Below are 23,333 nucleotides of genomic sequence, written 5' to 3'. Positions count from 1 at the left end.
AGCAGGACTCCTGTGACTAATGATGATAATAGGGCAAATGGTTAAGGCAAACCCTCCTAAAATGTCATGGTTTGCCATTATAATTAATAATTAACCACTGATATTAGAACCTGTAGGATATTCACTTGCAACAGACTGATGTTTCTTTCCACCAAAAAAGGTGTCAGGCTGCTCTCACAATGCCTTCTGCCTTATTTCCATTACCAGAGCAGCCTGGCACAAGATATATGCCTTCATAGGCTTAGGATGTTTGTGTCCTTGCTGTTTGGTTTGCCTTATACCTCGGGGCTGCAGAGTGAAGAATGAGCTGACTCTTGGTTTTGGGGGATTTTGCTGCTGTTGTCTAGAACAACTTGTTTTTTAAGACTTATTTTTAACTGGCAATTCAAGAGTACCTTATATAACTGGGAAAAACAAAAAGTAGTTCAGAAAGAGGAGGGAAGGGAGAAACTTTAGCATGTTTAGTAGAAACTTTACTAGAAGCAGCAAAGAAGTATAGACATTTCCAACATTTTTAAACAATTTTTAACGAGAGGAATTGCTTCAACTTGAATCTAAGGTGCATGCCTGTAGGGAGCATCAGTAATGATCCCAATCTTTCTCTGTTTTCCAGTTTGTCAATTAAACGATAGAAATGCACTGGGAAATGTAAGTCTTGTTGAAACAGCAATCTTGTATGATAGCACTGAAAGTTAATGTCTTTAAAGTACTATGTCTTAAAATCCCAGGAGGACAAATCTTCCATTGATGGAGCTGGAAAGAATAAAATTTCAGTCAAATGTAGATGAGGTACATGTGCTGCATTAATGCATTTCATCTTTAGGCATGTGTGGTGAAAGACCTAAGAACTTCCTCTCAATATCATCCTCAGCTTCTGATGTTTTCATGTGCTTTTCCCTGAAATTGTGGGATGGGAACATACAGATGAGGGACAATATGCTTAACAAGCTTTCACTTTTAGTAATATCAGTTTTACATTTGCATATAGCTGAGGCAAAACATAGCCAAGCTCAAGCCATGCTTTATTGCAACACAAATTATTGACTCATTGAGGGTAACTGAGTGAAATCGGACATACTGAGGTGTGTAGAATGTTAGAGTGATGACTTTTTTTTCTGAATATTGACTTTAATTTATGCAAAAATAGTGTTGTTCACCATTCTATATAAACAATTGGAGCCAAAAGGAGCACCTCTTGCAGATGTTAACATTCATTAATATTTGAATCTTCAGTCCATTTCATAATGCCTGTTATTTGTGAAAGATGCCAAACTAACCCCCTGGGTCCATATTCCATGCAAATACTTCGAATATGAACTTCTTTGTTGAGGTCCTTCTCAACTATGACTAGATTTGTAAAAGTATAATCATGGCTGAATATATATTTACATACGTTATAAAATAAATGTAAAATAATTGTCATTAAGACAAAAATAAGATGACCTCATGAAAATCTAGAAAAGAAGGATTTTGGAGAGATTAGTTGATATTAGGAGTGGAGAACAATAAAAAATAATTAGCTTTTGAAAAGATGGACTTTTCCCAGTGTGCTACCCATATTAATATGGTGATTAAAGCAGAGGCCTGATGACTAGCTTCTAGAGGCAGAATATCCTCAGCCATCTTCATTCCTCATTAAGTGCTGATCACTGTTTTTGCTTTAATTACAACTTTGTAAGAGCACATTTCTGAAAATGATGTCTGCATAGATAAAAAAAGGAAATGTAGATTACCACTAGAAGAACTGTTAATTCTGGAATTGCATCTGAATAGAATACCTCTGAGCATTCCTTTGCAGACATCTTTGTGCAGAGCAATAAAGTAATAGTTTATCCCATGGGGAAATTTTTAGCCAATTAACCATGTGTTATATGGATATCCAGGTGTTTAAGCATATTATGCTGATTGACAGGTGAGACTGTTGCTGACATGATGCCAATATACATGTATTACACCTAACTTATAACAGAGGCCACCAATTACACAGATCAGTCTTTCTTCAGAAATCACAGCTGTTTCATAATCATTAAAATACTAGTTTAACTGTCTCCATTTACTGGTAGCAGGGGCTGAATAGATTACTGTTGTACTTTAAGGGAAGTAAGAACGATTAACAGAAGTGGTAATCATAACTGCAATTGAAATGTTATGCCAGGTCTATCAATATGAATTGTTTTGCAGGTTTGTTGTTACATAAGACATACAAAAAAGTATAATCTCAATTTTACCTTGAATGGATTATAAAGGTGTAACCAATGACAAGGTTTAGATTAAATCCTGTTGAGAATAAAATTGTGGGTATTTTTTTAAAAACATTGATGCAAGTTAGTATCATTAGTTTTACGTGCCTTAACTATGAGTACACTGAAAACGAGGTGCTAGGGAGCTAAACATGGAGTTTGCGGCTTAATGTTAAGAATTCTAGATTAAATATTTGCATTAGCCCCTCCATCTAAATACAATAAGAGTGGGTATTCAATCGGCTGTTAAGATCTATAAATGACTTGCTGCCTTTTCTCACCTTTCTCCTCTTTCGATGTCAGATTCTTAAAAGAGAAACATTAATTAAAGGTTTGGGGAGGGTTGTTAAAATAATTAACAACAAACTATCCTGATGTTCATTGCAGTTTGTTTTCTATTTTTGTTACTAAACCTAAACTATGTTCCTTGTTATAGTTAAGTCAGAAATATAGGTATCTCTGCTGGGCAATTCTTTGCATTCTGACAGATATATAAGACAAATGAAACACTCTCTGCAGATGCTTATTTCTCTCCATTAACTCTAAAGTGAGACTAGGGTGAATAGCTTCAACGTAGATGACTAACTTTAGACATCTAAATTTGTATGAGTTAAAGTTTCTTAATGATTAAATTCATCTGAGGATCTAAAAAAGTTCTTTAAATTTATTAATTCAGTGAAAAGTCTTGAGCCCACTGCACTCATCATTCCTCTGCCTACTTTCTACTTATATTGAGTGGGTACTTTGGAGGGTGTTTTCTGGTCATGTCTTATCCTAACTGAAATATCAGCACCATGGAAAGTACACGGGCCTGGTCCCTCAAGATCTGGCCATCACTTAACAGAGGTTGTACAGATCATTAAGTCTCACATAACACTGCAAAATGGACACAAATTACTTATACCACCCAAGATAGTTGAGACAAGGTAAACAGAGGTCGAGCAAATATCAGCTAACTGGTGTAGACTTTTCAAAGCAGCTGCCATATTTCATACAAATTCTCCATTCATCATTATTCCTTGAAAATGCCGGGGGTTTGTTGCTTTGGCATGGGAAGTCAAAGCTCACCAATATATGGCCAGTTATCTATTAAATGAAAAATATCTTTAGGCAGGAGTGGATTTACATTGAAGAATACCTTGTCTGCAGCTTAAGACTCCCGTAAAGTGTTCTTTGGTAAAACCTCGTTATTTAGTTCTTAATCTGGTTGAGGAAGGCAATGTTAACTACCGTCTTGAAGATCCTTTGGGCTCCATCTTGTGGCTAATTCAATGACTGTTACCTCTTGAGAGAGATGTCTACCTTCAACTACAGTCAAAATAGCACTGCTAGTTTAAACAGCATAGTAGCATGTGACTTTTTATTATTTTCTCATACATAACACTGAATTTTTGACACTATTTTAAGAAATGCTTTTAAAAGTATTTCTACTTTTTGTTTTCTCTGTTTAGGAATATACATTCTGTTAGGGGGTTGTGTAATACACTTTGCAGTTATAGAATTAGGTAGTCCGCTTTCTTACCCTTTGAGGCATGTTAGAAAACTACATAATGAGGCTGTGGTTCATGTTGCACCAGTGGCATTTGCAGCTGAGCAGAAATCCCACGCTGCCGTGACCATTTGCTTTATGAATAAGAAGGCTGCCTTCCAGTTTTTCTGGTCAACTCCAAAGGTAAGCAGTTCTGAAATGCACTACTGCTCAGTTCTTTTTCAGTTTGGAAAGCATCTTGATTTTTATATACATTGAAAAGGGACGCTGCTGTGCCTTGGACAGTTCATACCACGTTCTGTATGCAGAGCAGCGGTTTCCAAGTGATGGATAGGCTACCATTACCAGGTGTAACTGAAGGAAATTGTCTTTTACTGGATTGGCAAAAATATGTAGTTTGGAGGTGGAATGTACATGCCTAGCCCATTTTCTGCATTTGTTTGATATTAGCTGCACTCAGACTATATGCAGTTTTTTACACCATAATGTGTTTATTGGGAAAAGGTCAAAACGTGATTCTGCATACTCTCCTGTCAATTTATTATTGATGAAACTTGTCAGACGAATGTGTTTTTCGGCTTTCTAAAAACTCTTAAATGGAATTAAGAGCAAGCTGCCAGAGTGATAATGCTGAAAATCAGAATGGGAGTCATGTTATCGACAGGCAACTAGCTTCTGCATCTCACTAGCTTACAAGTACTCATAACATCTAACTGTAGGCAGTCTATATAGGAGATGAGACTCCAAGAAGACAACTACCCTAAATTAGATGCGCACTCTAACTTGCTCTCAGAAGCAAGACAGAGCGCTCATCTCATTCATTAGCTGTAGGGAGCCTAGAGAAACTAGCTTCCTGGCAACTCAGGCTCCTGATTCACTTTAAACAGTGAGATGGTTCTTCTTACACGTATGCCTGTGGATGCGTAACCCACAGGGATTATGCGATGGTTAAATCCTGTTTGGGTTCACTAGAATCATAGAAGTAATGAATCTTCAGGCAAGCTTTCCTGAGACTGACCTGGAGAGAGAACTCACTAAGCTTGTTAAGGTTGCTTGCTTGACATCCTCATTTCAGTCCATGCCCTCTTTAGTCAGAAATCAATAAGGTATGGGAGCTATGAACTGAAATGAGACATTCCATTTTATGCAGAGCTGGGAAACCTTGACATTGGTTTTAATCTGGCTCCATTTCACACAAAGCATTTCTGGAAATCTGTAATTATGAAATATTTTTTAAATATAAAAATACTGTTTTGGTTTAAAAATATTAACATTTCTTCCCTTTAAAAAAGGCACTTAAAACTGAAATATGTTGGTGTTACAGCTCTGTTTATTGTTTTCTGGAAGTGCCCTGAAGCTGATGGGCTTTATCTCACAACACCAATACCTGGGTCTATTGTATTTCACTTGAATCCCTGCTTGCAGTGCTTTGAATTATGAGCAAGAGTTAAAAATTTTCGTGTACTGGCAGCCAGGTTTGCTCTTGGGGATTTTAGGAAGTACCTTCCTCATGCAAAGGGTTGCTACCTTTTGCCCTTTAGGAACTGACAATTTTTTACACATTTCTATGACAACTCCTCTATCCCACACTTGTTGAAAGAAGGCATAACATGGTACTAGAAACTGAAGCTGACTATTTTCTAGGACTTCAGTCACAAAGTCTTAGCTAACCTTTCAAATAGAAATGGTTAATGCATAAATTTCATGCATAAATTGTGCCTTAAGGTTCCTGTTAGTATCACTCATATTTGGAGAAATCAGTGAAGTATGTAAGCTTTCTCCATCTTAATTTTGTTCTTTTCTGTGTCTTTCAAACTCCTTCAAGTCTGATTTATGCTATGCACAGAATGTACCATCGATAGAAAGTGCCATTCCATATTCTTCTCTTCTCTTTTTATGATGGCTTGTCACTCTGTATTGTTCATTATTCTTGTTTTTCTAGATGAGGGGTGTGTATTTGAATAAGACAGAATAATTGGAGAAAGCTTCGTATACAGTACAGTGCTTATGTGCTGCATGATTCGCATGAGAAATGATAAAGTGGTATTTGAACTCTGCATGCTACTACCACAATATATTTTGGATAATGAGCCAGTCAATTTAGAGCACTGCTTGGCTACTTCTATTATTTTTGCAGCTGGGCAAAAAATACTGTCTTCTTAAGCAAAACCAGCAAACATTGCCCCTTTTTATTGTGAGTCAGAGGAATACACATGCAGCCTGGAGCAATTTTTGATGATAACAGAATAAGCAGAAATAAATAAAACCTGATGATTTTGGGAGTTAGCTAGTAACATGCAATATTTTCTGTGTCAGGCCTGCAGAGAGTGTGAAGCTAGATGAGAAAGCTAAAGCATGGTATATTCATTTTTGGGAAGAGGCCTTGTTACTTCTCTCCAGTTGTCCAGTTTAGTGCATATCTACTGAAGACTGTAACATTGCTGAACTGGTTTTCCTTAGTTACAGGAAAATTTCATTGGAGTAGCATTTTTTTCACTACAATCACTACCTTCCTTCCTGACAATGTTGGTTATGACCTCAGAAAACCAGAGGGAGGTTTAGTCCAAAAATAAATAAAATTATGATATCAGAAGAATGACCAAAGCTGACTTTCATTTTGCACCTCCATGTTTCTGTGAAGTAGGTTGGTGGTAATCTGCAGGACGAGGTATACCCTGCCCTGAGCCAGGCGCTTGAAAGTATCCTACCTACACTTGTTGGCAAAATCCTTTCAACAAATTAAGAAATCAGAGAAAATGATTTTTTAACAGAAAATATATTAAAAAAGAAAATTAAATGGAAAAATTGATCCAACTTCAAAGACTGTTCATTAAAAATGCATTTTTGATCAGTTTTGTTGGAGAAGATTATGGTTAAAGAGGAAAAAAATCCTAACCCATGAAAAATGAACCAAGGGCAAGCAGTAGGTATTTCAAACAAATTCCCTTGATGTTCTTCTGTAAATAAATGGGCCCATAACCTGTGGCAAGGCTGACAGAAGTAGCACCCTTAGCAATTACCTCACTCCTTTCTTTCCATTAAGGACGTAACAGTCCATGTGATAAATTCAAGGCTGTGAACACAGCAGGCATTTTGATGTCTGAAAACCAATGCCTGTAAGCGTAGCTGCCAGTTTTCTGATTCTCCCTGCTTTGTGTGCTGCTTTTCATGCCTCAGTTGTTGCAAATTAATCTTTGGACAAAATATCCTGCTTGATACCTATTAAGCACGGTTGGTTTTGAGAACCAAAATGAATTTTATTATTCTGTTAAACACATGAGGTAAAATTTTGGCTCCAGTGGAGTGAATGTGGATTTTGCCACTAACATCAACACAGCCAAGATTTCACTCATGAGCTGCTAAAACAGTTGAGACTACCATTTTTTCCAGTTCAGTTAACAACTCTGTATAGGGATAACAGAAAAAATAATAAATTAGCAGGATTGAAAATGTCTTCATGTATAGACAGCAAAAGTTGGCTCCATTGTTCAGCTATGTGAATCACAGAATTTCCAAACCTTTTTGAAAGGACAAAAGGCACTCCCATCCCCAAAAAATTAAACTCCTCCCATTAGTGAACTTCAGAAATAAAGAGCCAATTCTTTTCTCATTTACTCAATACTAAATCTTAAATAATCCTCTGAAATCTATGGAAAAGTTCTGGAAATGTTCCCAGTTTAGTGAGCGAGATATGGCTTATAAACCAAATAATCAATAAATCTGAACAGATTAAAGAAAAATATCACCTTATTGCTAATATTTCCTTATTTTTGCAGTTGAAATAAAATCATCAAATTACAAAAAAATGTTTCAACTCAGCAAATCTTATTCTGAAAGACAACACTATAAATAGATATTTAGGGTCTGATAAATACAATATATTTATCTTTAAACATTTTAAGTAACATTTTAGGCTCTGATTCAGGGCAATTTTTTCTACTAATTTGTTAAAATACCAAAGAATGACTTTGGCAAATCTTACATTCATGCTACATACATATCTGAAAAGAGGAAATTAAATGTCCCTAGGAAAGCGCCTTCTGCAAACAACAAACAACCAGGTCAGCATGCATGGTGCACTACAAGTTTTGTTCTCTGACAAATCCTGACATGGTAACAAAAGCCTTTCATTTTCTTCCCAGTCAGAACGATGAAGTGTCTGATACTGGGCTGTGTTGGCCTGTGGTAAAAAGGAGCTAACAATACTGGAAATGACAACTGTGTTATCACAGTAGGAGTAGATAAAGCCAGCTGATGGTAGCACATGAGGTGGTGTATGTCATCACAATTGTATCACTGAATGAAAGAAACATTTCTTACAGCGGTCACAGCCTGAAAGACACTTCAGTCAACGGAAAATAATTGATTTACCTTTCTTTTCCCCTTCCTTTTTCACCACAGCTGAAATGGAAACAAAAATACTCTATTTTCACAACCAAAGTTAGTAACATGTAATATCAGTAAAAATAATTCAAACACCTATATAAGAGCCTTTTGTGTACATATCTCAAACCATACACATATTATGCAATATAGGAATAGATTTCTTTACCAGATGAAGAAACTGATAATCAGAAAGATAGAATATTTCCTCACAGACACCCAGCTCTGCTATTGATGAGAGCAAATTCCAGCTTTCTAGATTCTCACACTTAACTTTAATCACAAAATCATCGTTCCTCCCAGGCACTAATACTGGGAGATAGAGGCACAGAGTGAATATTTCAAAATAAACAAGGAAGAAGAAGGATAGATTGGAATGGGAAGGCATGAAGGGGTAAAGGGAGGCTAAAGGAAGGTTATGAAGCATCATCTGTTTTAGAGAAATATGTGCTTTTTTGAGCTTGTAGTGGAAAACAAATGCGTAAAATAAGAAATAAAAAACCACCTGAAGTCATGTTCAGGTTTCTAAGCCTCTGCCTAACATGGGAAGTTGCAAGACCTGATCATGCAGCAATTCCACCTCCAAATCCCACAGCATAAGTTTTGTGGGAAGGAAGATGGGACAGAGACTGGAAGGAAACTGGTGCGTATTCCCTAGTTTACACAACCTGGAATCAGTTCCCTAGAGCAAGCTATGCTGTGTGACCAGTATTTAAACTCTGGAGACAGAATAAAAGTCTGCCAAAAGTGCAGCCTGGGATTCCAATAAAACATTGCATGTATCTGCAATGGGTACTGTGAAAACATATCAAAATTTTACTAAAAGGACTGAGATGTCTCAAATGGGAGACTTACCTGCATTTGCAGATGACTGCTGCAATCCTGATGGGGCTGAGCCAAGATCATACCTAAGTCCATTTGAAATCCATGCACTACCCATTCCCCAGTCTACGTTTATAGGACTGAACCTTCTAAAATGTAGTTACAGATGTCACTTTATTTTGAAACTTGTCTGCTAGAAGTGGTGGTAGTAAGCCTCTGCCTTAGGCTAGCATTTGTGGGCAAAAGAAGACAGAGGTGTTCAAATTCAGAGCTCTTACTCCCCAGAAAAGAGCAATTGGCACCAGGCTGGCAGTATGAATGAACCTGATGTGGCACTGGAACTGGAAAGGAAACAAGCAGCAGCAGAGTTCTGCCCTTCCTTTGGAGAATGTGCCCTGGTGCAGGACAGAAATCAAGGGTCATGAGGCCAAAGGAGGGAGTAGGCACAGTCTCAGATGTTCGCATTTTGGGTTTGGGTGCTGATCTCTGCCTCTTCAGTGTTCTTAAAATGAAAAGTCCTTTTATTTCAAACTGTTAGTACATTGGATAAAACAGATCAAAAAGGAAAATGTTAAACCTGAAATTACTGAAATGCTATCTATCAATGGCCTGCGGCAAAAAAAATTCTGATTTCAAAGATTTTTCAAGGTTTCTACCACTTACTCTCCTTTGAGAATGAAATAAATTTTTAGTATTTCAAGAATGTGCCCAGCAGTGGAAAAAAGGTTTCATGCACAGAATTAGTGAAAATTAGGCACAAGGTTTCCAGGATCTGGTCCTCTTTGGAATCATTTTGCTTTCATAGGTGATGTTCATATCAAAGCTGTGAAGCGTGCCTTTCACAAAACTTTCATTACAGAGGATTTAGTATATTGTCCCCCAGAAGCTGCTACAGAAGCCTCAGTGGCTTTTGAAAGGCATACTTGCCACTTGAAGTGTGTTGGAGGGACTCCTAAATCAGCAGAAACCCCAAATATCAAGACTCTGGGTAGGGCTTATAAGCGAACATGCAGCGTTCCTCTGGGCTCCTCCTGACTTCTGTCCTGCCAGCCTACGGGATGTGGCTTACCATGCTTCTGGTCCCAAGGCAAGCATGGGCAGAGCAAGGTCCGTCCATGCCTGCCGCTGCACTTATGGCTAGCTAATTTCTGTTATATATTATGTTATTATAATATATAATAACATAATTATAATATATAATAATATAATATATAATAACATAATATATTATGTTATTATATATTATATAATATATAATATTATAATAATATAATGTATATAATACATATATATTATGTAATATTATATATTCTGTTATATATTATGTTATTATATCCTGTTGTGACATCTGTTTGAATTTTCACCTTGGCCACGGTTTTTCTGATGGAATGCACTGTAAATACTCAACAAATCTTAAGAGACGGGAGAGACCTCATTCTGACTAGTGTTGCCAATAGCATCACTCTGATCAAATCCTGTTATTCAAACTTAAAATGACAAGGAATAAATGAAAAAGAGCACAAACACCATCATTTGCATTGCTCTTTCAGAAGCTGAGACATGTTTGTATCTGAAATGCAGCAAAAAGATGGATAGATTAGCCAAGGAATTTGGTCTACAACTGATAAAAAGCCAGATTACCTGCTGAGAACAAATGTGAGTAATATATTGTAGCTGGGCAGGGAAGGGCATGAAATAACATAGAATGATGAACTGTGATGCTCAGATATGAGAGATGCTCTTGGCTGTGTTCTTTTTTATCTTGATTATTTAGAGAAAGAACAAATTCTTAAGCTGACTTTTTTTGCACTGTATTGCTGAGAGGTATCATCTAGTTCTTGAATTAGGAATTTGTACCTACAAACCTGTTCAAATAGGACTGTATTAACAGCTTTAAATCACAGCGACTTCAGTTAGCTACCTGTCTTCCTTTCCTAGACCTATCCAAATCCAATCATACATTTCCAGTTAATATAGATATGATGAAAAGCAAAATATGTTTATCAAGCATACACATCCCATTTTCAGGGATCATGAATCCAGACTGACAACTATTCCAGAAACCAGAAGTGAGCACCATCATCTTTTATGGTTTGGGAATGGGAAAAAAAATATCGTTATGAACCAGTCTCTTGGTAGACCTTGTTCAAAAATTTTTCAGTGGGGCGGGAAAATAAAGACAAATTTCCCGTGGTGGAAAGGTAACAAAAGTGTGTTAATATAGTAAGTATTTTCATGGAGAAAAAGAATATGTTCAGATTCAGTATGGTTGTATTGTTTTTAACTTGTACCAGAAACTTGAATGTAGATCACCAACAGTCCTTTAATCCCATAGATAGTGATGTTTCTGAGGGACTTTTTTCCTGAGCTGTTCACCAAACAGAAACATTTCTGAAATCTCGAAAATGTCTTGAAAACACCAAACATCTTGAAAACACCATTTCCTACTCAACAATAGCTCATTCCATGCAGCTTTGTAACCCAGCAGTAGCCCAGAACAGATATTTAGTTGAATACTGTCAAAGAAGTGATTTCTTCCACAAATTCTCCTGTTATTTTCTTGTTACAATAAATTGGTTTCCATCCTGAGGCATGAAATTTAATTTCCTTTCTAAATTTCATTAATTATGAAAATCTAGGCTGTAAAAACTTCATTTCCATATAGATATCCAGTTCCTCTGTGGTGTTTTTGGAAAGCCCCTGACTTAGATTTGTTATTTTCAATCTTATCATGATGATATTAATTAATCTCAAAGGTAATCTGAATCTTTCCTATTTCTCCTTCTATGAGACATTTGTTGCTCTTTCCTAGCCCACTCCAGTGCCACACTATCCTGTAAGAGTTTTGTACACAACACTCCAGACAAGATGCATCTTTGATTTACGCAATGGCCTTAAAACACTATATGAATTTTTATTAATGCATCTGCATATGGAAGAAAGTTCTTCACTGATTTGTCTGCAGTAATTACTTAGGTCCTTTCCTGAATTTATATAGTAAATTCAGAGATAAATTCTTCTTTAATATTTTCCCTCCAGTATATATGATCTTCTATTTAGTGACACCAAATTTTCTTTGCCATCATGCTGTCCATTCACCTTCTAAATTCAGTGTATCACAGATCCTTCTGATCCTGAATTGTTTAACTAATTTATGTCATCTGAAAACTTCATTACATTACTGTTTCTATCTTTTCCTGTTAATTAAGGAATAAAACATGAGTCCAGGCATGGAATAATTATTCTGTAAATGAAATGAATTTTCAAAGATGAAAATGAAGCAATTGCTCTCTGCTTCCTATTCAGGTATTTATTTCCTTCAATACTGTGCCTCTTAGGCAGCAGCTATTTAGTTTCTGTAGTAATTCCTATGCTGGAACTTTCCAAAGACCTATTTAAACCATCCCATAAAGGCTGTGTTTATTACTTTATTAAGATGTTCAAAACACTTATTACTAAGACATAATTTCCTTTTGCAGAAACCATGCAGGCTTGATCTCTGTCATGTGATTTTCCAGATATTTGTTTTTGTTCTGATTTTAAATATGATTTTACCAATTTTCTGACCAATTTTTAAATCTCTGAATAACCCAGGAGTAATTTAAAATATTGTATTCACCCTGACACCCTTTGAGACAGACAGTAACTGATTTGGCTGAAGTTGGTGGAAGTTTTGACTAAGTTCTTACATTTAGTTTGGTTATAGACATGTAAGTTATGGTAAAGCAAGATCAAATGCTGGCTCATCCCCTGTGTCAGGTACTCTGTGATAACTGTTCATATGCATGCTGTTATGCTGAAGTGAAAATCACCTCATGTAGGCAGCTACAGCAAAGCAGCTGGCATTCACTAAGTTGATACTGTCTTTGTCCATCTCACCATAAATTGTCCATCTGTTCATAACTTGAGAAGAAGGTACTGTTTTAAAATATTTAAGAACTGTATAAAGTGATCTTTCTCTCTCAGGTCTTCCTAACAGGTATTTTATCCCTCTTCCAGTCTTTCTGAGCTCAGAATTTCTCTTATCCGTGTCCAGAGAAATCTTAATCATGTTAAGAAACCACAGTTAAAAGAATCAGTAGAGTGAGCAACAGAGAGGAGAATTTAGCCTTTGAATTGGCTGGAGCATCTGTGTTTAGAATGATTCTCATTCAGTAGCAGGAAACACCTTTCCTGCCCTTTTCCTCCTCTGGTCCAGGTTTTAATGAACAGGTTTGAAGAAATAACTTCTTATTCAATTATCTTCATACATTTTATTATTAATGGGCAAGGAAGATGTTGCTGTTGAACTCCCTTGCATAACCTGACTATCCCTTTTGTCCTAATTTGTAAGACATAGCTGTCAGACCTACAAAGAAAAATTTAATTCACTAGATAACCCCCAAAAAGTTCACAGTGTTTTTTTCTTCATTACCAACAATGCCTTAATGAGAATACACAAGCACATTGTGTAGAATGAAAGCGACACAAGTGTGCGAGTTCTGCTTCAGACTACCAGGATTCGCACTGTATGGATTATCAGGCCCCCTGTAAAGTCGCTGGGTAGAGGCGGTAAGAGAGTGGTTACATTCCTGGGCGAGTCCCCTTTGGCTGTGTGTGGAGTCTGGTCCAGCCTCTCATTGACAACTAAGGAATGGCAAATACTGATTACTGGCAGAAGCCTGACTTCTCCCATCCCTGTCTGAGCCCTTGAAACTTGATACCTAAAACATATGAGGATTAATTCAAGCACACTCCCAAAGGTAGGCACAAATCTCTGTTTGAAAATATCGCAAAAGACTAAGGAGCAGGGCAGAGCAACCCAGGGATCTGATCTCTCTGCCACATCAGAGGGTGTAAATCTCTCTCTGCCAATCTCACTTTTCAGATGGAGTGCCCAAAATACAAACTGTTTTTGGAGAGGGACAGTTTTTCACCGAATCTATGCAGAAAAGAGTACAACTGGGCCATAAAATAGCAATAAACCAGAGGGAGCCTGATTCTGTGAGCTGTTGAGAAGCACATTGTCCCACTCAGAGAGAATCCTGGTTTCTGATCTCAAATACTGTGAAACAATAATATTGTGCAACAAGAATTTTGTTTTATTGCACAAGCATGTATAAATAAAAAGTTATAGATATGCATTCAGAGGACTTTTCAGAGTGCTATTATGGAGATCTGGGAGTCCCAGCATGTAGCAGTCCCTACCTCCAGGAAATACCTTAAGCATCAATAGACATACTTCCATTTACAAACCCGTTTTTACTACTGAATGTATATTTCTACATATATATTCAGCTTGAATATTTTCCTTAAAAAAAAAAAATCAAGTATCAATAAATAAGGACAATGTTACATTTCATAGTTTGCCTTAAGATGCCTCATCTTTAATTTATATAAACTGCTTTTTGGAATTAAAATTTTACCTCCTTCCTTTTATAAAATGGTATTCATTCATATTATGTATGTTATATCTGTTCTTTTTCTCTTATTTTCTAATGTCTATTGAAGATTTTTTACAGACAAGTGCTGACTCACGATGGGAATTTTATACCTCCCACTATGACTCAGACTTGGTATTTATAGATCTGTCATTATCTTTTAAAGCTCTGATGTTTTCTTAAAGTATTTCTTATTGGCAATGTTCAGCAATGAGGTTCTGTAATGGATGGACCATTTGAACAGGCTGATATTGTAACTTTTATATACCTAATATATCTACCTTACATTTAGGTTCTCTGTTATTCAGGATTTTCTATTGCAATTTTATATCTACCTGTTGTGAATTCCACGTTCACATTTAAAAAATATATTTATCTTAACTAAGGGGTTACACTGTGGCCACTTCTATTAATGCAATTTACACTGGATTTGACAGATCTCTGTAAAGTGGCAAGTGCTAATCAAACCACTGCTGTTTCTCAAGGCGTTTTTTGGTTGGCTAGTTTAAACTGAGATGTCCACTGAAGAAGCTCCCTGTGTACTCTCAGTTGGCTAAAAAAATGTACCAGTGCTCATAAACGTGACCTCCTGTTTGCACTTCTTCACACGGCAACAGCCACAGAATTCCTGGAACACTTTTCCCTACAGAGGCTTTTTGCAAACTGTCTGCCTGATCTATGTGACATGTCACTTATCATTGTTAAAAAAGAGAGGTTTAGTGAAGCACAGCATCCCACATGGATGCTTAAAGCCACTTTACGCATTGGGGTTACACTCTTCTGACAAAATGTCAATGTCTTGTCATACATATTCAGTGTTACTGGGTTGTATTTGCTTTTGGAAGTGCTGCATTCGTATGAATCCCGGCAGCTAAGAAATGGCTTATGAAGATCTGTCACATGGAACAGAAAAGACAGAAACAACTTTTAAAAACCTGCAGCCACTGAGCTGAACTGCTTTCAAAGTGAGCTTGTATAAAATTTGCTGTGTCATGAACTTCAGCAACTAGAAAATGACTGAATCCTAGTGGCTTCACTATACACATGTATACAACCTGAGATCTTCCCGCTCAAGTTGCACTTTTCTGTTGCAGTCTTGCTCCAGGGGCCTTGAAGGATCTGCAGTCCTGCTCATACCAGCCACTTTACAGACCTAACTAAGATACACAAGACTTAAAAAGAAGTCAGTTGGCCTGATCATGTGTCTTACAGCATCTAATCCAAATATTTTAAGTTCTTACAGAGCCAGTTAAAGTCAAAGAGAAATGCTCTCACTGCTGTGAGGTATCAGTTGCTTTCAGCGAGCTGTGCAAGGCATCAAGCACCTTCGCAGGTGGTGTGCAAGGTTGTGTGCTAGCCACTAGGGAAAACTGAAGCGAGTAGTGCTCATCTCACTTGGGAAGCTGGTAAAGGCTGGGCACACTCAGCACTTTTAGTCCCCACTAAACTACAGCATTGCTCATCCAAATATCTTGCTGTTACTATAAAAACCTATCAGTTCCAGTTCAGACTTCATCCGAGTCATTGTTCTTTATCGGAATAATCACAGGTGTCTCTAATGTGACCTTGTACCGCAGTGGAGTTAAACTCAGCATACTCTGCACTAAACATTCAGATCTTGGTTCTTGTGTCTTGACAAGTAGGAAACTATAAGACTGTAAGATGACACAACAATACAGAATCTTTTACGTCTCTTACAGTGTTTTAATCTATAGATTAAAAATTTAGCCCATGTGGAAAAATTCTGTGTGATATTAAAGTTTACTGGGAACATAGCTCATATTTTCTACTGGTATAGTATAAGGAAAATCTTGCATGTGTCCTATCCACTACTATGGGAAGAAGATAGTGGAGTTAATCACTTCGGCGTACTGAGTTTCATTCGCAAATATACTGAGCATAAACCACTTCATGTGTAGTCAGTGAAATTCTACAATGTTTATTTAAACATGTCCTTTCTTGAAAGAACTCAGTTTTGGAACTTGAAAGCAGCTGTTATTCACCAGTTGTTTCACTGGCTGATCAAACTGAGTTAATTAAGTCCTTTTTAAATACTTATTTTTTTGTATAGTTGGGTGGGTGTTTGACACTTCACAGGCTAATTCATTAGCAGTGCAGCTAAAAAACTCTTACAGACATGTATTACATATTTATAATATTTTATCTTTTGTAATAAAGTGTATTTTACTTTTTTTATCACTTAAATTTAAATAAATCGGTCTTCAAACCGGAAATATTTATGGAGAGCTGAAGACAAAAATTAGATAACAGACTCAATAGGAAGCTCAATAGTCAAATACTTAGGGGTCTAATCAATGTTTAACTCTTCATTAACCTACCTATGTTTCACAGATATGTTTGCAAGAACCTAGAAGGAAGTCCATAGGTCTTGCTTGCCTGAAGCTCAAAATATAAAAGCCAAGTTGTATTAAACCAATAATCAACTTTTTTTTGTTGACTAAAGTAAACTAAAAGAAATGTTACAATAATGCATCCCTATTTTTCTAATGTCCTTGACCTTGGACTGACAATTCAGGTTCATGTACTTTGACTACTTCAAAGAGTTTCAGTAGTTCCTTTTGTAGCACTTAAGCCTTCACTTTGCTTCAGAACCATGCAACTGTGCAAAGTAACAGCTGATCTCTACTATTCTGCTATATACTACCTACATACACTATGTGAAATAGCTGCACTTAAAAACTTGCAGATGTTATCTTTCATAACTTTATCAGAAAAAATATTGCCTCATTATTTCTAGTGATCCTTAGGGAAAATCTAAAGATAGGAAGTAACGTTATTCAATTATCTGAAGTAGTTTTCAAAACTGACTGGAAGTTTTTAATATTTACTATATTCCCATGGCTCAAATGACCATTATCAGTTAGCAAGTTATTACATATTCTTATCCATGTTAAATAATTTACACATTTAACCTGAGAGACTGCTTTCTAATGAGCAAGTGGTATTTAATCCATATGAAAATAGTGTCAAAGTAAAACTAAGTTTTGTTTGAATTTAGTTGATATGAATAAATAAACCTGAAACTATTTGGTTAATTATAATTGCAGTTTTATCACTGCCTAAAAATGCCTAGTATTTAAGACGCAATGTGTTATAAATTGTAATTGATCTTTATTTGATGGCTAGTGCTGATATTTCAATGTAAGAAGAGAGAGCAAAGCACAATCAAATAATGTGTTATAGAAGAAAAGTAAAATGCAATCTGAAATGACAGATTTAAACAGAAAGAATGAGACAAAATTAAGAAAGAAGAAAACAAGTCCTCATAACTTCGGGGCTATAAAGTATTACTGCTACAACTTGCTTGTCTAACCCCATATGTATCCCTCATCTATCACCCAGGTAAAAAGAATGTCCAGCAGCAAAGGATGCCAGTCACAGACATTTATGGATGGCTAAGTGAAGAAACTAGGATTTCTTTTGGGGATACTTGCACAACGGATTTATTTTCTCAACTGAATCTCATCCTAAGCTGCAGCTCAACTTTGGATTGGTACCTTTTTCCTTAGTCGTAGCTGAAGCCTTCATTTCTTTTCCTTTTGAAGAGTCTGGGAAAGATATCAAACACAGAAATGGAAGGAGAAAGTTAGTAACATAAGTATACGCTGTGTCCATCAGTACTATAACAAAGGTGCATAACATCAAGCAAAATGTGCAAAAGAGATGTGTTAAGAATTGGAATTTCTGTTTACTTCAATAAAAGGCTCAACTTAAGATTTGAAAGCAAAACAAAAATAATTCCCACTAAATTACCTGGCAAAGTTTCTGCAGTTCAAACCACGCATTCATTCCTGTGCCGCCTATCATTTCAGCCTGTCATGTGAATTCAGTAACAGCTCTGTTACTAATTCATTCAGAATAGACGAGCATTCCCGCTGCAATATTGGCTGTGCAGGTCAGACAGCGGTTAAAGAACACCACAGTAAGGGTTATGATTTTATTATTTCTGAATTGTGTCAGACACTGCTCCTTTCAATATACCAGATCTATTAAGTGAGAACAAGCCAGGTTTAGTTCCTTTTCACCAAAAGCCTATCGTTCAAAATATATCGAAACTGCACTGAGATACCAGCAGACCCTTTCGTGAGGATGACTGGTTATTTCCCAACCACATAATGATCAGACATTACCCTTTTCCTTTAAGGCTGCTGGAGGCTTCACATCTTTTCTTTTACCAGTCTCTAGAAAGAAACATTTAACATTTATCACAAGTCAGGTTAGAGAAATAAGACGACACTTGAAAAGAAAGCAAGTCAAACAATTTAATATGTAGAGAGCACAAAAGATGTGATAATTAAATGGATTTAACAGCATGAAAATAAAGAACAGGACAAAACAACGAGGTCATTCATTCATCCTTTTAGACTTGGATATATAAAATAATAAGCCTTCAATATGTAATTAGTTTCTTAGCATTTTGAGGAAACTGTTAAGCTGCCTCTCGAGTAGGCAGTCAAGAATAACAATTTACGAAGACTGGATTTTTCTTTTGCTGAACCCCCCCAAAAATTAATCTACTTTGATACAATTAAAATATTAAGAATACTGGTCTTGAAAGCCAGAGGCTGCTGATAAAGGTAAGTGGAAGTTTTGTTTATTCAGGAGTGACAAAAGGGCCAGTAACTCATTCAGGACTCCATTGTTCTTTTAATATCAAAGAGGCCATATGGGTACTGCCTGTGAACAAGATTTCACTTCCTGCATATATATAGCCTTTTAAAATGACAGGCAAGCTGGGTATAAAATAAGAGCAGTGCTCATCCTTTGAATATACAATAATATATTTTATGTCACAGTGAATAGTCCAAGAACATAATTGTATCTTTAATTTTTCTGCAATATATGACAAAGTATTAAAGGAGATTAAATTTTAGTTGTCTTTCTTGTACCTGACAAGGCAGAACCCAAGGACAAAAGAAAATCCAGAAGCTGGCTAAGCACAAATAAAAGAAAACTATGATCTTCTTGTGGTGCCCAGGTGAGACGCATGGACTGACAATAGTGACGAAGTGGAGAATCTTGAGCCTCAAGTGGTGCCCTGGCTTCATTCCCCAGAGTTTGCACAAGGAATAATACACTCCTCCCAGAAGTGCATCACTTTTCTGTGTGTCTATTCAGTCTATGCCAGCTGTTTTCTGGACTGCATTGAATATCTCCAGCTTCCAAAAAAATGGGACTTCATCACAATTTGGACCTCAGACGTGCCTTATAGCTCAGGAACCATGCACAGTTCTGCTAGCCTTTGCTGTTTCCCTGAAATTTTTGAGCTGTTTCAATACTCTCCAGAAGTCATCAGTGCCCGTGAATCCTATAATTCTTTGTATTAGTGTTCAATACACGTCACATTGCAACAAATGGGGTTTTCTCCAAATAGACACTATCAAACAATCCGTCACCTCTGTGTGCACAGCTATCAGGCCAACCTCCTGCAACTGAAAGTTTAAAGATGTAGGTGTCTGTGTTGTCAACAAATTAGGAAAAAATCCTGACATATCAGCCACCCTCAAACACCTGTATCTGTCAGTAGCATCAGCCAGTTTCATTCTCAGTCAACCACGTTCTTGAGTCATAGCCACATGGACCGGATTTAGTCTAGTTCCCTGCAGGAATGTCCCCACTATGGGATTCAGACAACTTGTTTTTGACAGACTAACATCCAAAGTATAAAAATACATTTTGGTATTTCCCCAAGGATGCAAATTCAAATCTCTGCATTTAAAAGAAGCCCAGCTAGTTACCAGGGGCCCTGCTGGGGATCTGTACAGCACAAATGTTGTTAAAAACAATATCATGGATAAAATAACTTAAACATGAACCAGGCTGGGTTTGGTTTTCCATCCCCATATATTCCTACTTACGACCTGTTTCTAGCATTAAATAGCTGTTCTGATATTCAGTTCTGAATATCTTAACTTCTCCACTTACCTTTTTCCTTTGACCCCTCTGGATTCTTGGGATTTCTTCCCTTCAGAGAATCTGTAGGGAGATAATTAAGTTTTTGAGACTTAGAAGATAGGACTGCCCTTTTACACTTAAAAGAAAAAACAACAAATATTTAAAAATTAAATAAATTCACTAAAATTTTGAACATAAATGGATACAACCCTGACCTGTCTTTACATCCTCTCTAGTGACCACCTTATATTTTTTAAGGTGCAATGTTAGTAGCAAATGCAAGAATAGATGTTACTATAGATTACTCTGTCTGTAGAGACCTCGCAGAAGTGAGAAATCAGAAAGGAGAAGGGGAAAATGTAAGCAATGACACAGGATTGGAAATTCTTAGGGCCTTATCCAAAACTTCATGAAGACAGAAAGGATTATTCTGTTTTCTCTGATGGGCTGAAGCCTAATTTTTTGCCTCAGGGTCAGCAAGCACAGGAAAAACATACATTATGTTGTATAAACAACTAATTTTTTTTTTTTTTTAAACAATAGGCTCTTGACCTCTTAAGTGTATGTATCAGGGAATATTAGGACGAAATTGTTTTTTCCAAAGTGAGGAAGTAATTTCATAGGCTTATGAATGTAAGTGGTTTGAAGTGAGAGAATATCACAGCTTGCAGGATGCTGAGTAGACCCAATTGCAATCCATCTGACAGGATATAGCACCTAAGCATCTAGAAAAAACATGCCATTTATTCCAAATGAAAGTTAACCAAAGCTTCAGTAAAACAGATACAGCTAAAAGAAGATCCTTTCCAAAATAATTTTAACTCTGATCATCCTCCTGGCTGCCACGGCACCAGGAAGCGATCCCACTTATCCATCTGGCTTTAAGTGTGAGTTGTAACAGAAAAAGTTCACTTCCAGGGTGGCTGAAGCTGTTGGAGAAATCACACCATTCAGGGATAGGTACTTAAATTAGGAGCCTCATCTTCACAGCAGCAGGCGGACTCCTTCAGGGGATTGAGAGAAAACTTCCAGTGTGAAAACTGAAACCCTGTGAAGGAACCTCTATGTTGACTATATAGGAAGCCTTGAGACAACAGCTACCCAACTTGACCATTTTACTCTGTGCACATTTGTGATTGCAAAGATCAGCAGCCACTGTTACAGCCACAGGCACAAACCATTGCCTTTGGCCTTGTGGGTTTGGTGGCACATGGCCATGAGGTTTTTTTCTCATCCATGTGGCAGGTCTCCCTCTCTACGATTTGTAGCTGTTAAATCAGGTAGAGCACTTTTGACCCTTACAACTTTTGGATGCAGCTATCAATGCAGGACACTTTCCATGGTGCACTGACTTCCCCACCCTCTGAGCCAAGGCTACTGAGATCACCAGCCCTCCTTCCCTTCCAGAGAGCAGGTTTTCATCTTCAGGGGTTTAAACAGGGACTCACTGAAGACATTTCAAACTTCTGCTCTTCACTGACCACTTTCCTGCTGGTCCCAGAAGGGGAAAAACATTCACCTTGCTGCTTTCCTCCCTCATCCTACTCCAGGGGTGAAGCTGGGTCAGGTTAGGAAGATGGTATAGAAAGATGCAGCGGGAGCAGTATGTGAACTCTTCGGGAAAAAGATCTAGTTCTCATGCAAATGACAACAACAAATAAGTAGATGGAAATAGGAGGAAATATTAACTGAACAGACACTGCTTTTCTGTAGGTGAGTCTCACAACATAACTTTCTACTTTTGAAGAAGAACAATGTGTGTTATAAGTTAAGATAAAAAATGCTACAGTCAAGATGATATTTCATTTTACTTTTACTTTAAAGGAAGCATGGCAAGTGCAAATCAGCACATCTGTTTCTTTAATGACAGTGTGCTATTATGTATATGTCAGGAAAGAAATACACACTACTGACTTATTTCCCCTACCAATCTGTGCATAAAAATAAATAGGCTTATTATCCACACATATCCGACATAAGAAAAGATGCAAAGATATCCCAAAACATGGCAAAAGCAAACAAGAGGGAAAAAAGGAGCATTTGTTTGGAAAACAAATCATGGCACACAGGGTAGAGTGAATTTACATTATCTATACAGCACAAATACTGTCACTTTAACAACTCTGCATGGTGCAATTCTAGTGAATTTCTTAGAAAAATTCAGTGAGGATTTATATATGATATATCATGAGCTTTTAGTGCCACTGTTAGAGTCTCTGGGTGAATAAGCTTCTACTCTGATTAGCTGGGTAAGATATCTACCAAAAAGCCACATGGCAAATTATATCTTAGAGTTTCATTGGTCTCACATTATTTGAATATGCTTTTGTCAACAGAAAATCAGCTTTTATATTCATTTTTGTAAGTGGGCTTCTTTACTCTTCTTTATGTCAGGAAAAAGCTGAAAAGCTAGTTATAAATTCAGAAGGAGTCTTGAGATGTCCTTTATCACAAGACAATGGAAAGTATATTCTTCCAGTGTTGTCCTTAATTACTGCCAATAAAATTAGACCCTAAGATTGAAGACATTTTATTCACCTCATAAAACAGATAAGGTAACATTGTGATCTATAGAGTATCCCAGCGATAACTCCGAATTCAAGGATTTGTTTTTCCTGTCTCCATTTTAAATAAAAACACTGTGCATCAGTTTATGAAAAATAGCCTGTTTTCTGATAGGTTTTTGTTCTGGACATCATCCTTGTTCATACAAACTTAGCCCATCCTTCAAACAGAATGAGGTATGATGATGCCTCTTTTATTGCATAAGGTGCAACATTAATCATCACAAGTATTTAACACCTCACCTAAAAATGTTCCTTTATTTGGTTTTACATGAATAGTAACAAACTCCCAAGGTACATAATTAGCATGTGTATGCAGTCTTAAAAATCCTTACTTCCCTGTGTCCTTCAATATATTTTTATTTGCCAGAAACATTCACTTTAAGAAACAGATTACAGGACACCAAGTTGCAAAGAGTGAAAGGAAGGCCCCAATAACCTGGTCAACCTTTACGGAGGCCCACTGAGGAGGCTTGAAGAGGTGATGGAGAGGGGAAAG

At 36.9% G+C, this 23,333-nt stretch overlaps 1 protein-coding gene across 1 annotated transcript in view; it reads right to left on the bottom strand.

Moving 5' to 3' along the window:
* The window catches only part of LOC103918340 (triadin-like), a 126,677-nt gene that overhangs the window by 45,507 nt on the left and 57,837 nt on the right, over positions 1 to 23,333 (bottom strand). The window contains exons 9-12 of the mRNA XM_009325644.1: positions 20,301 to 20,351; positions 18,506 to 18,556; positions 17,873 to 17,923; positions 8,101 to 8,130 (exon numbers count right to left, since the gene is read on the bottom strand). Of these exons, the coding sequence (XP_009323919.1) occupies positions 8,101 to 8,130; positions 17,873 to 17,903 (61 nt within the window). The 5' untranslated portion in view covers positions 17,904 to 17,923; positions 18,506 to 18,556; positions 20,301 to 20,351. The remainder of the gene's footprint in view (positions 1 to 8,100; positions 8,131 to 17,872; positions 17,924 to 18,505; positions 18,557 to 20,300; positions 20,352 to 23,333) is intronic.

This window comes from Pygoscelis adeliae, unplaced genomic scaffold, assembly GCF_000699105.1.
Source record: "Pygoscelis adeliae isolate BGI_AS28 unplaced genomic scaffold, ASM69910v1 Scaffold54, whole genome shotgun sequence".
Classification (NCBI taxonomy): Eukaryota; Metazoa; Chordata; class Aves; order Sphenisciformes; family Spheniscidae; genus Pygoscelis; species Pygoscelis adeliae.
This window is presented reverse-complemented; position numbering and strand designations above follow the sequence as displayed.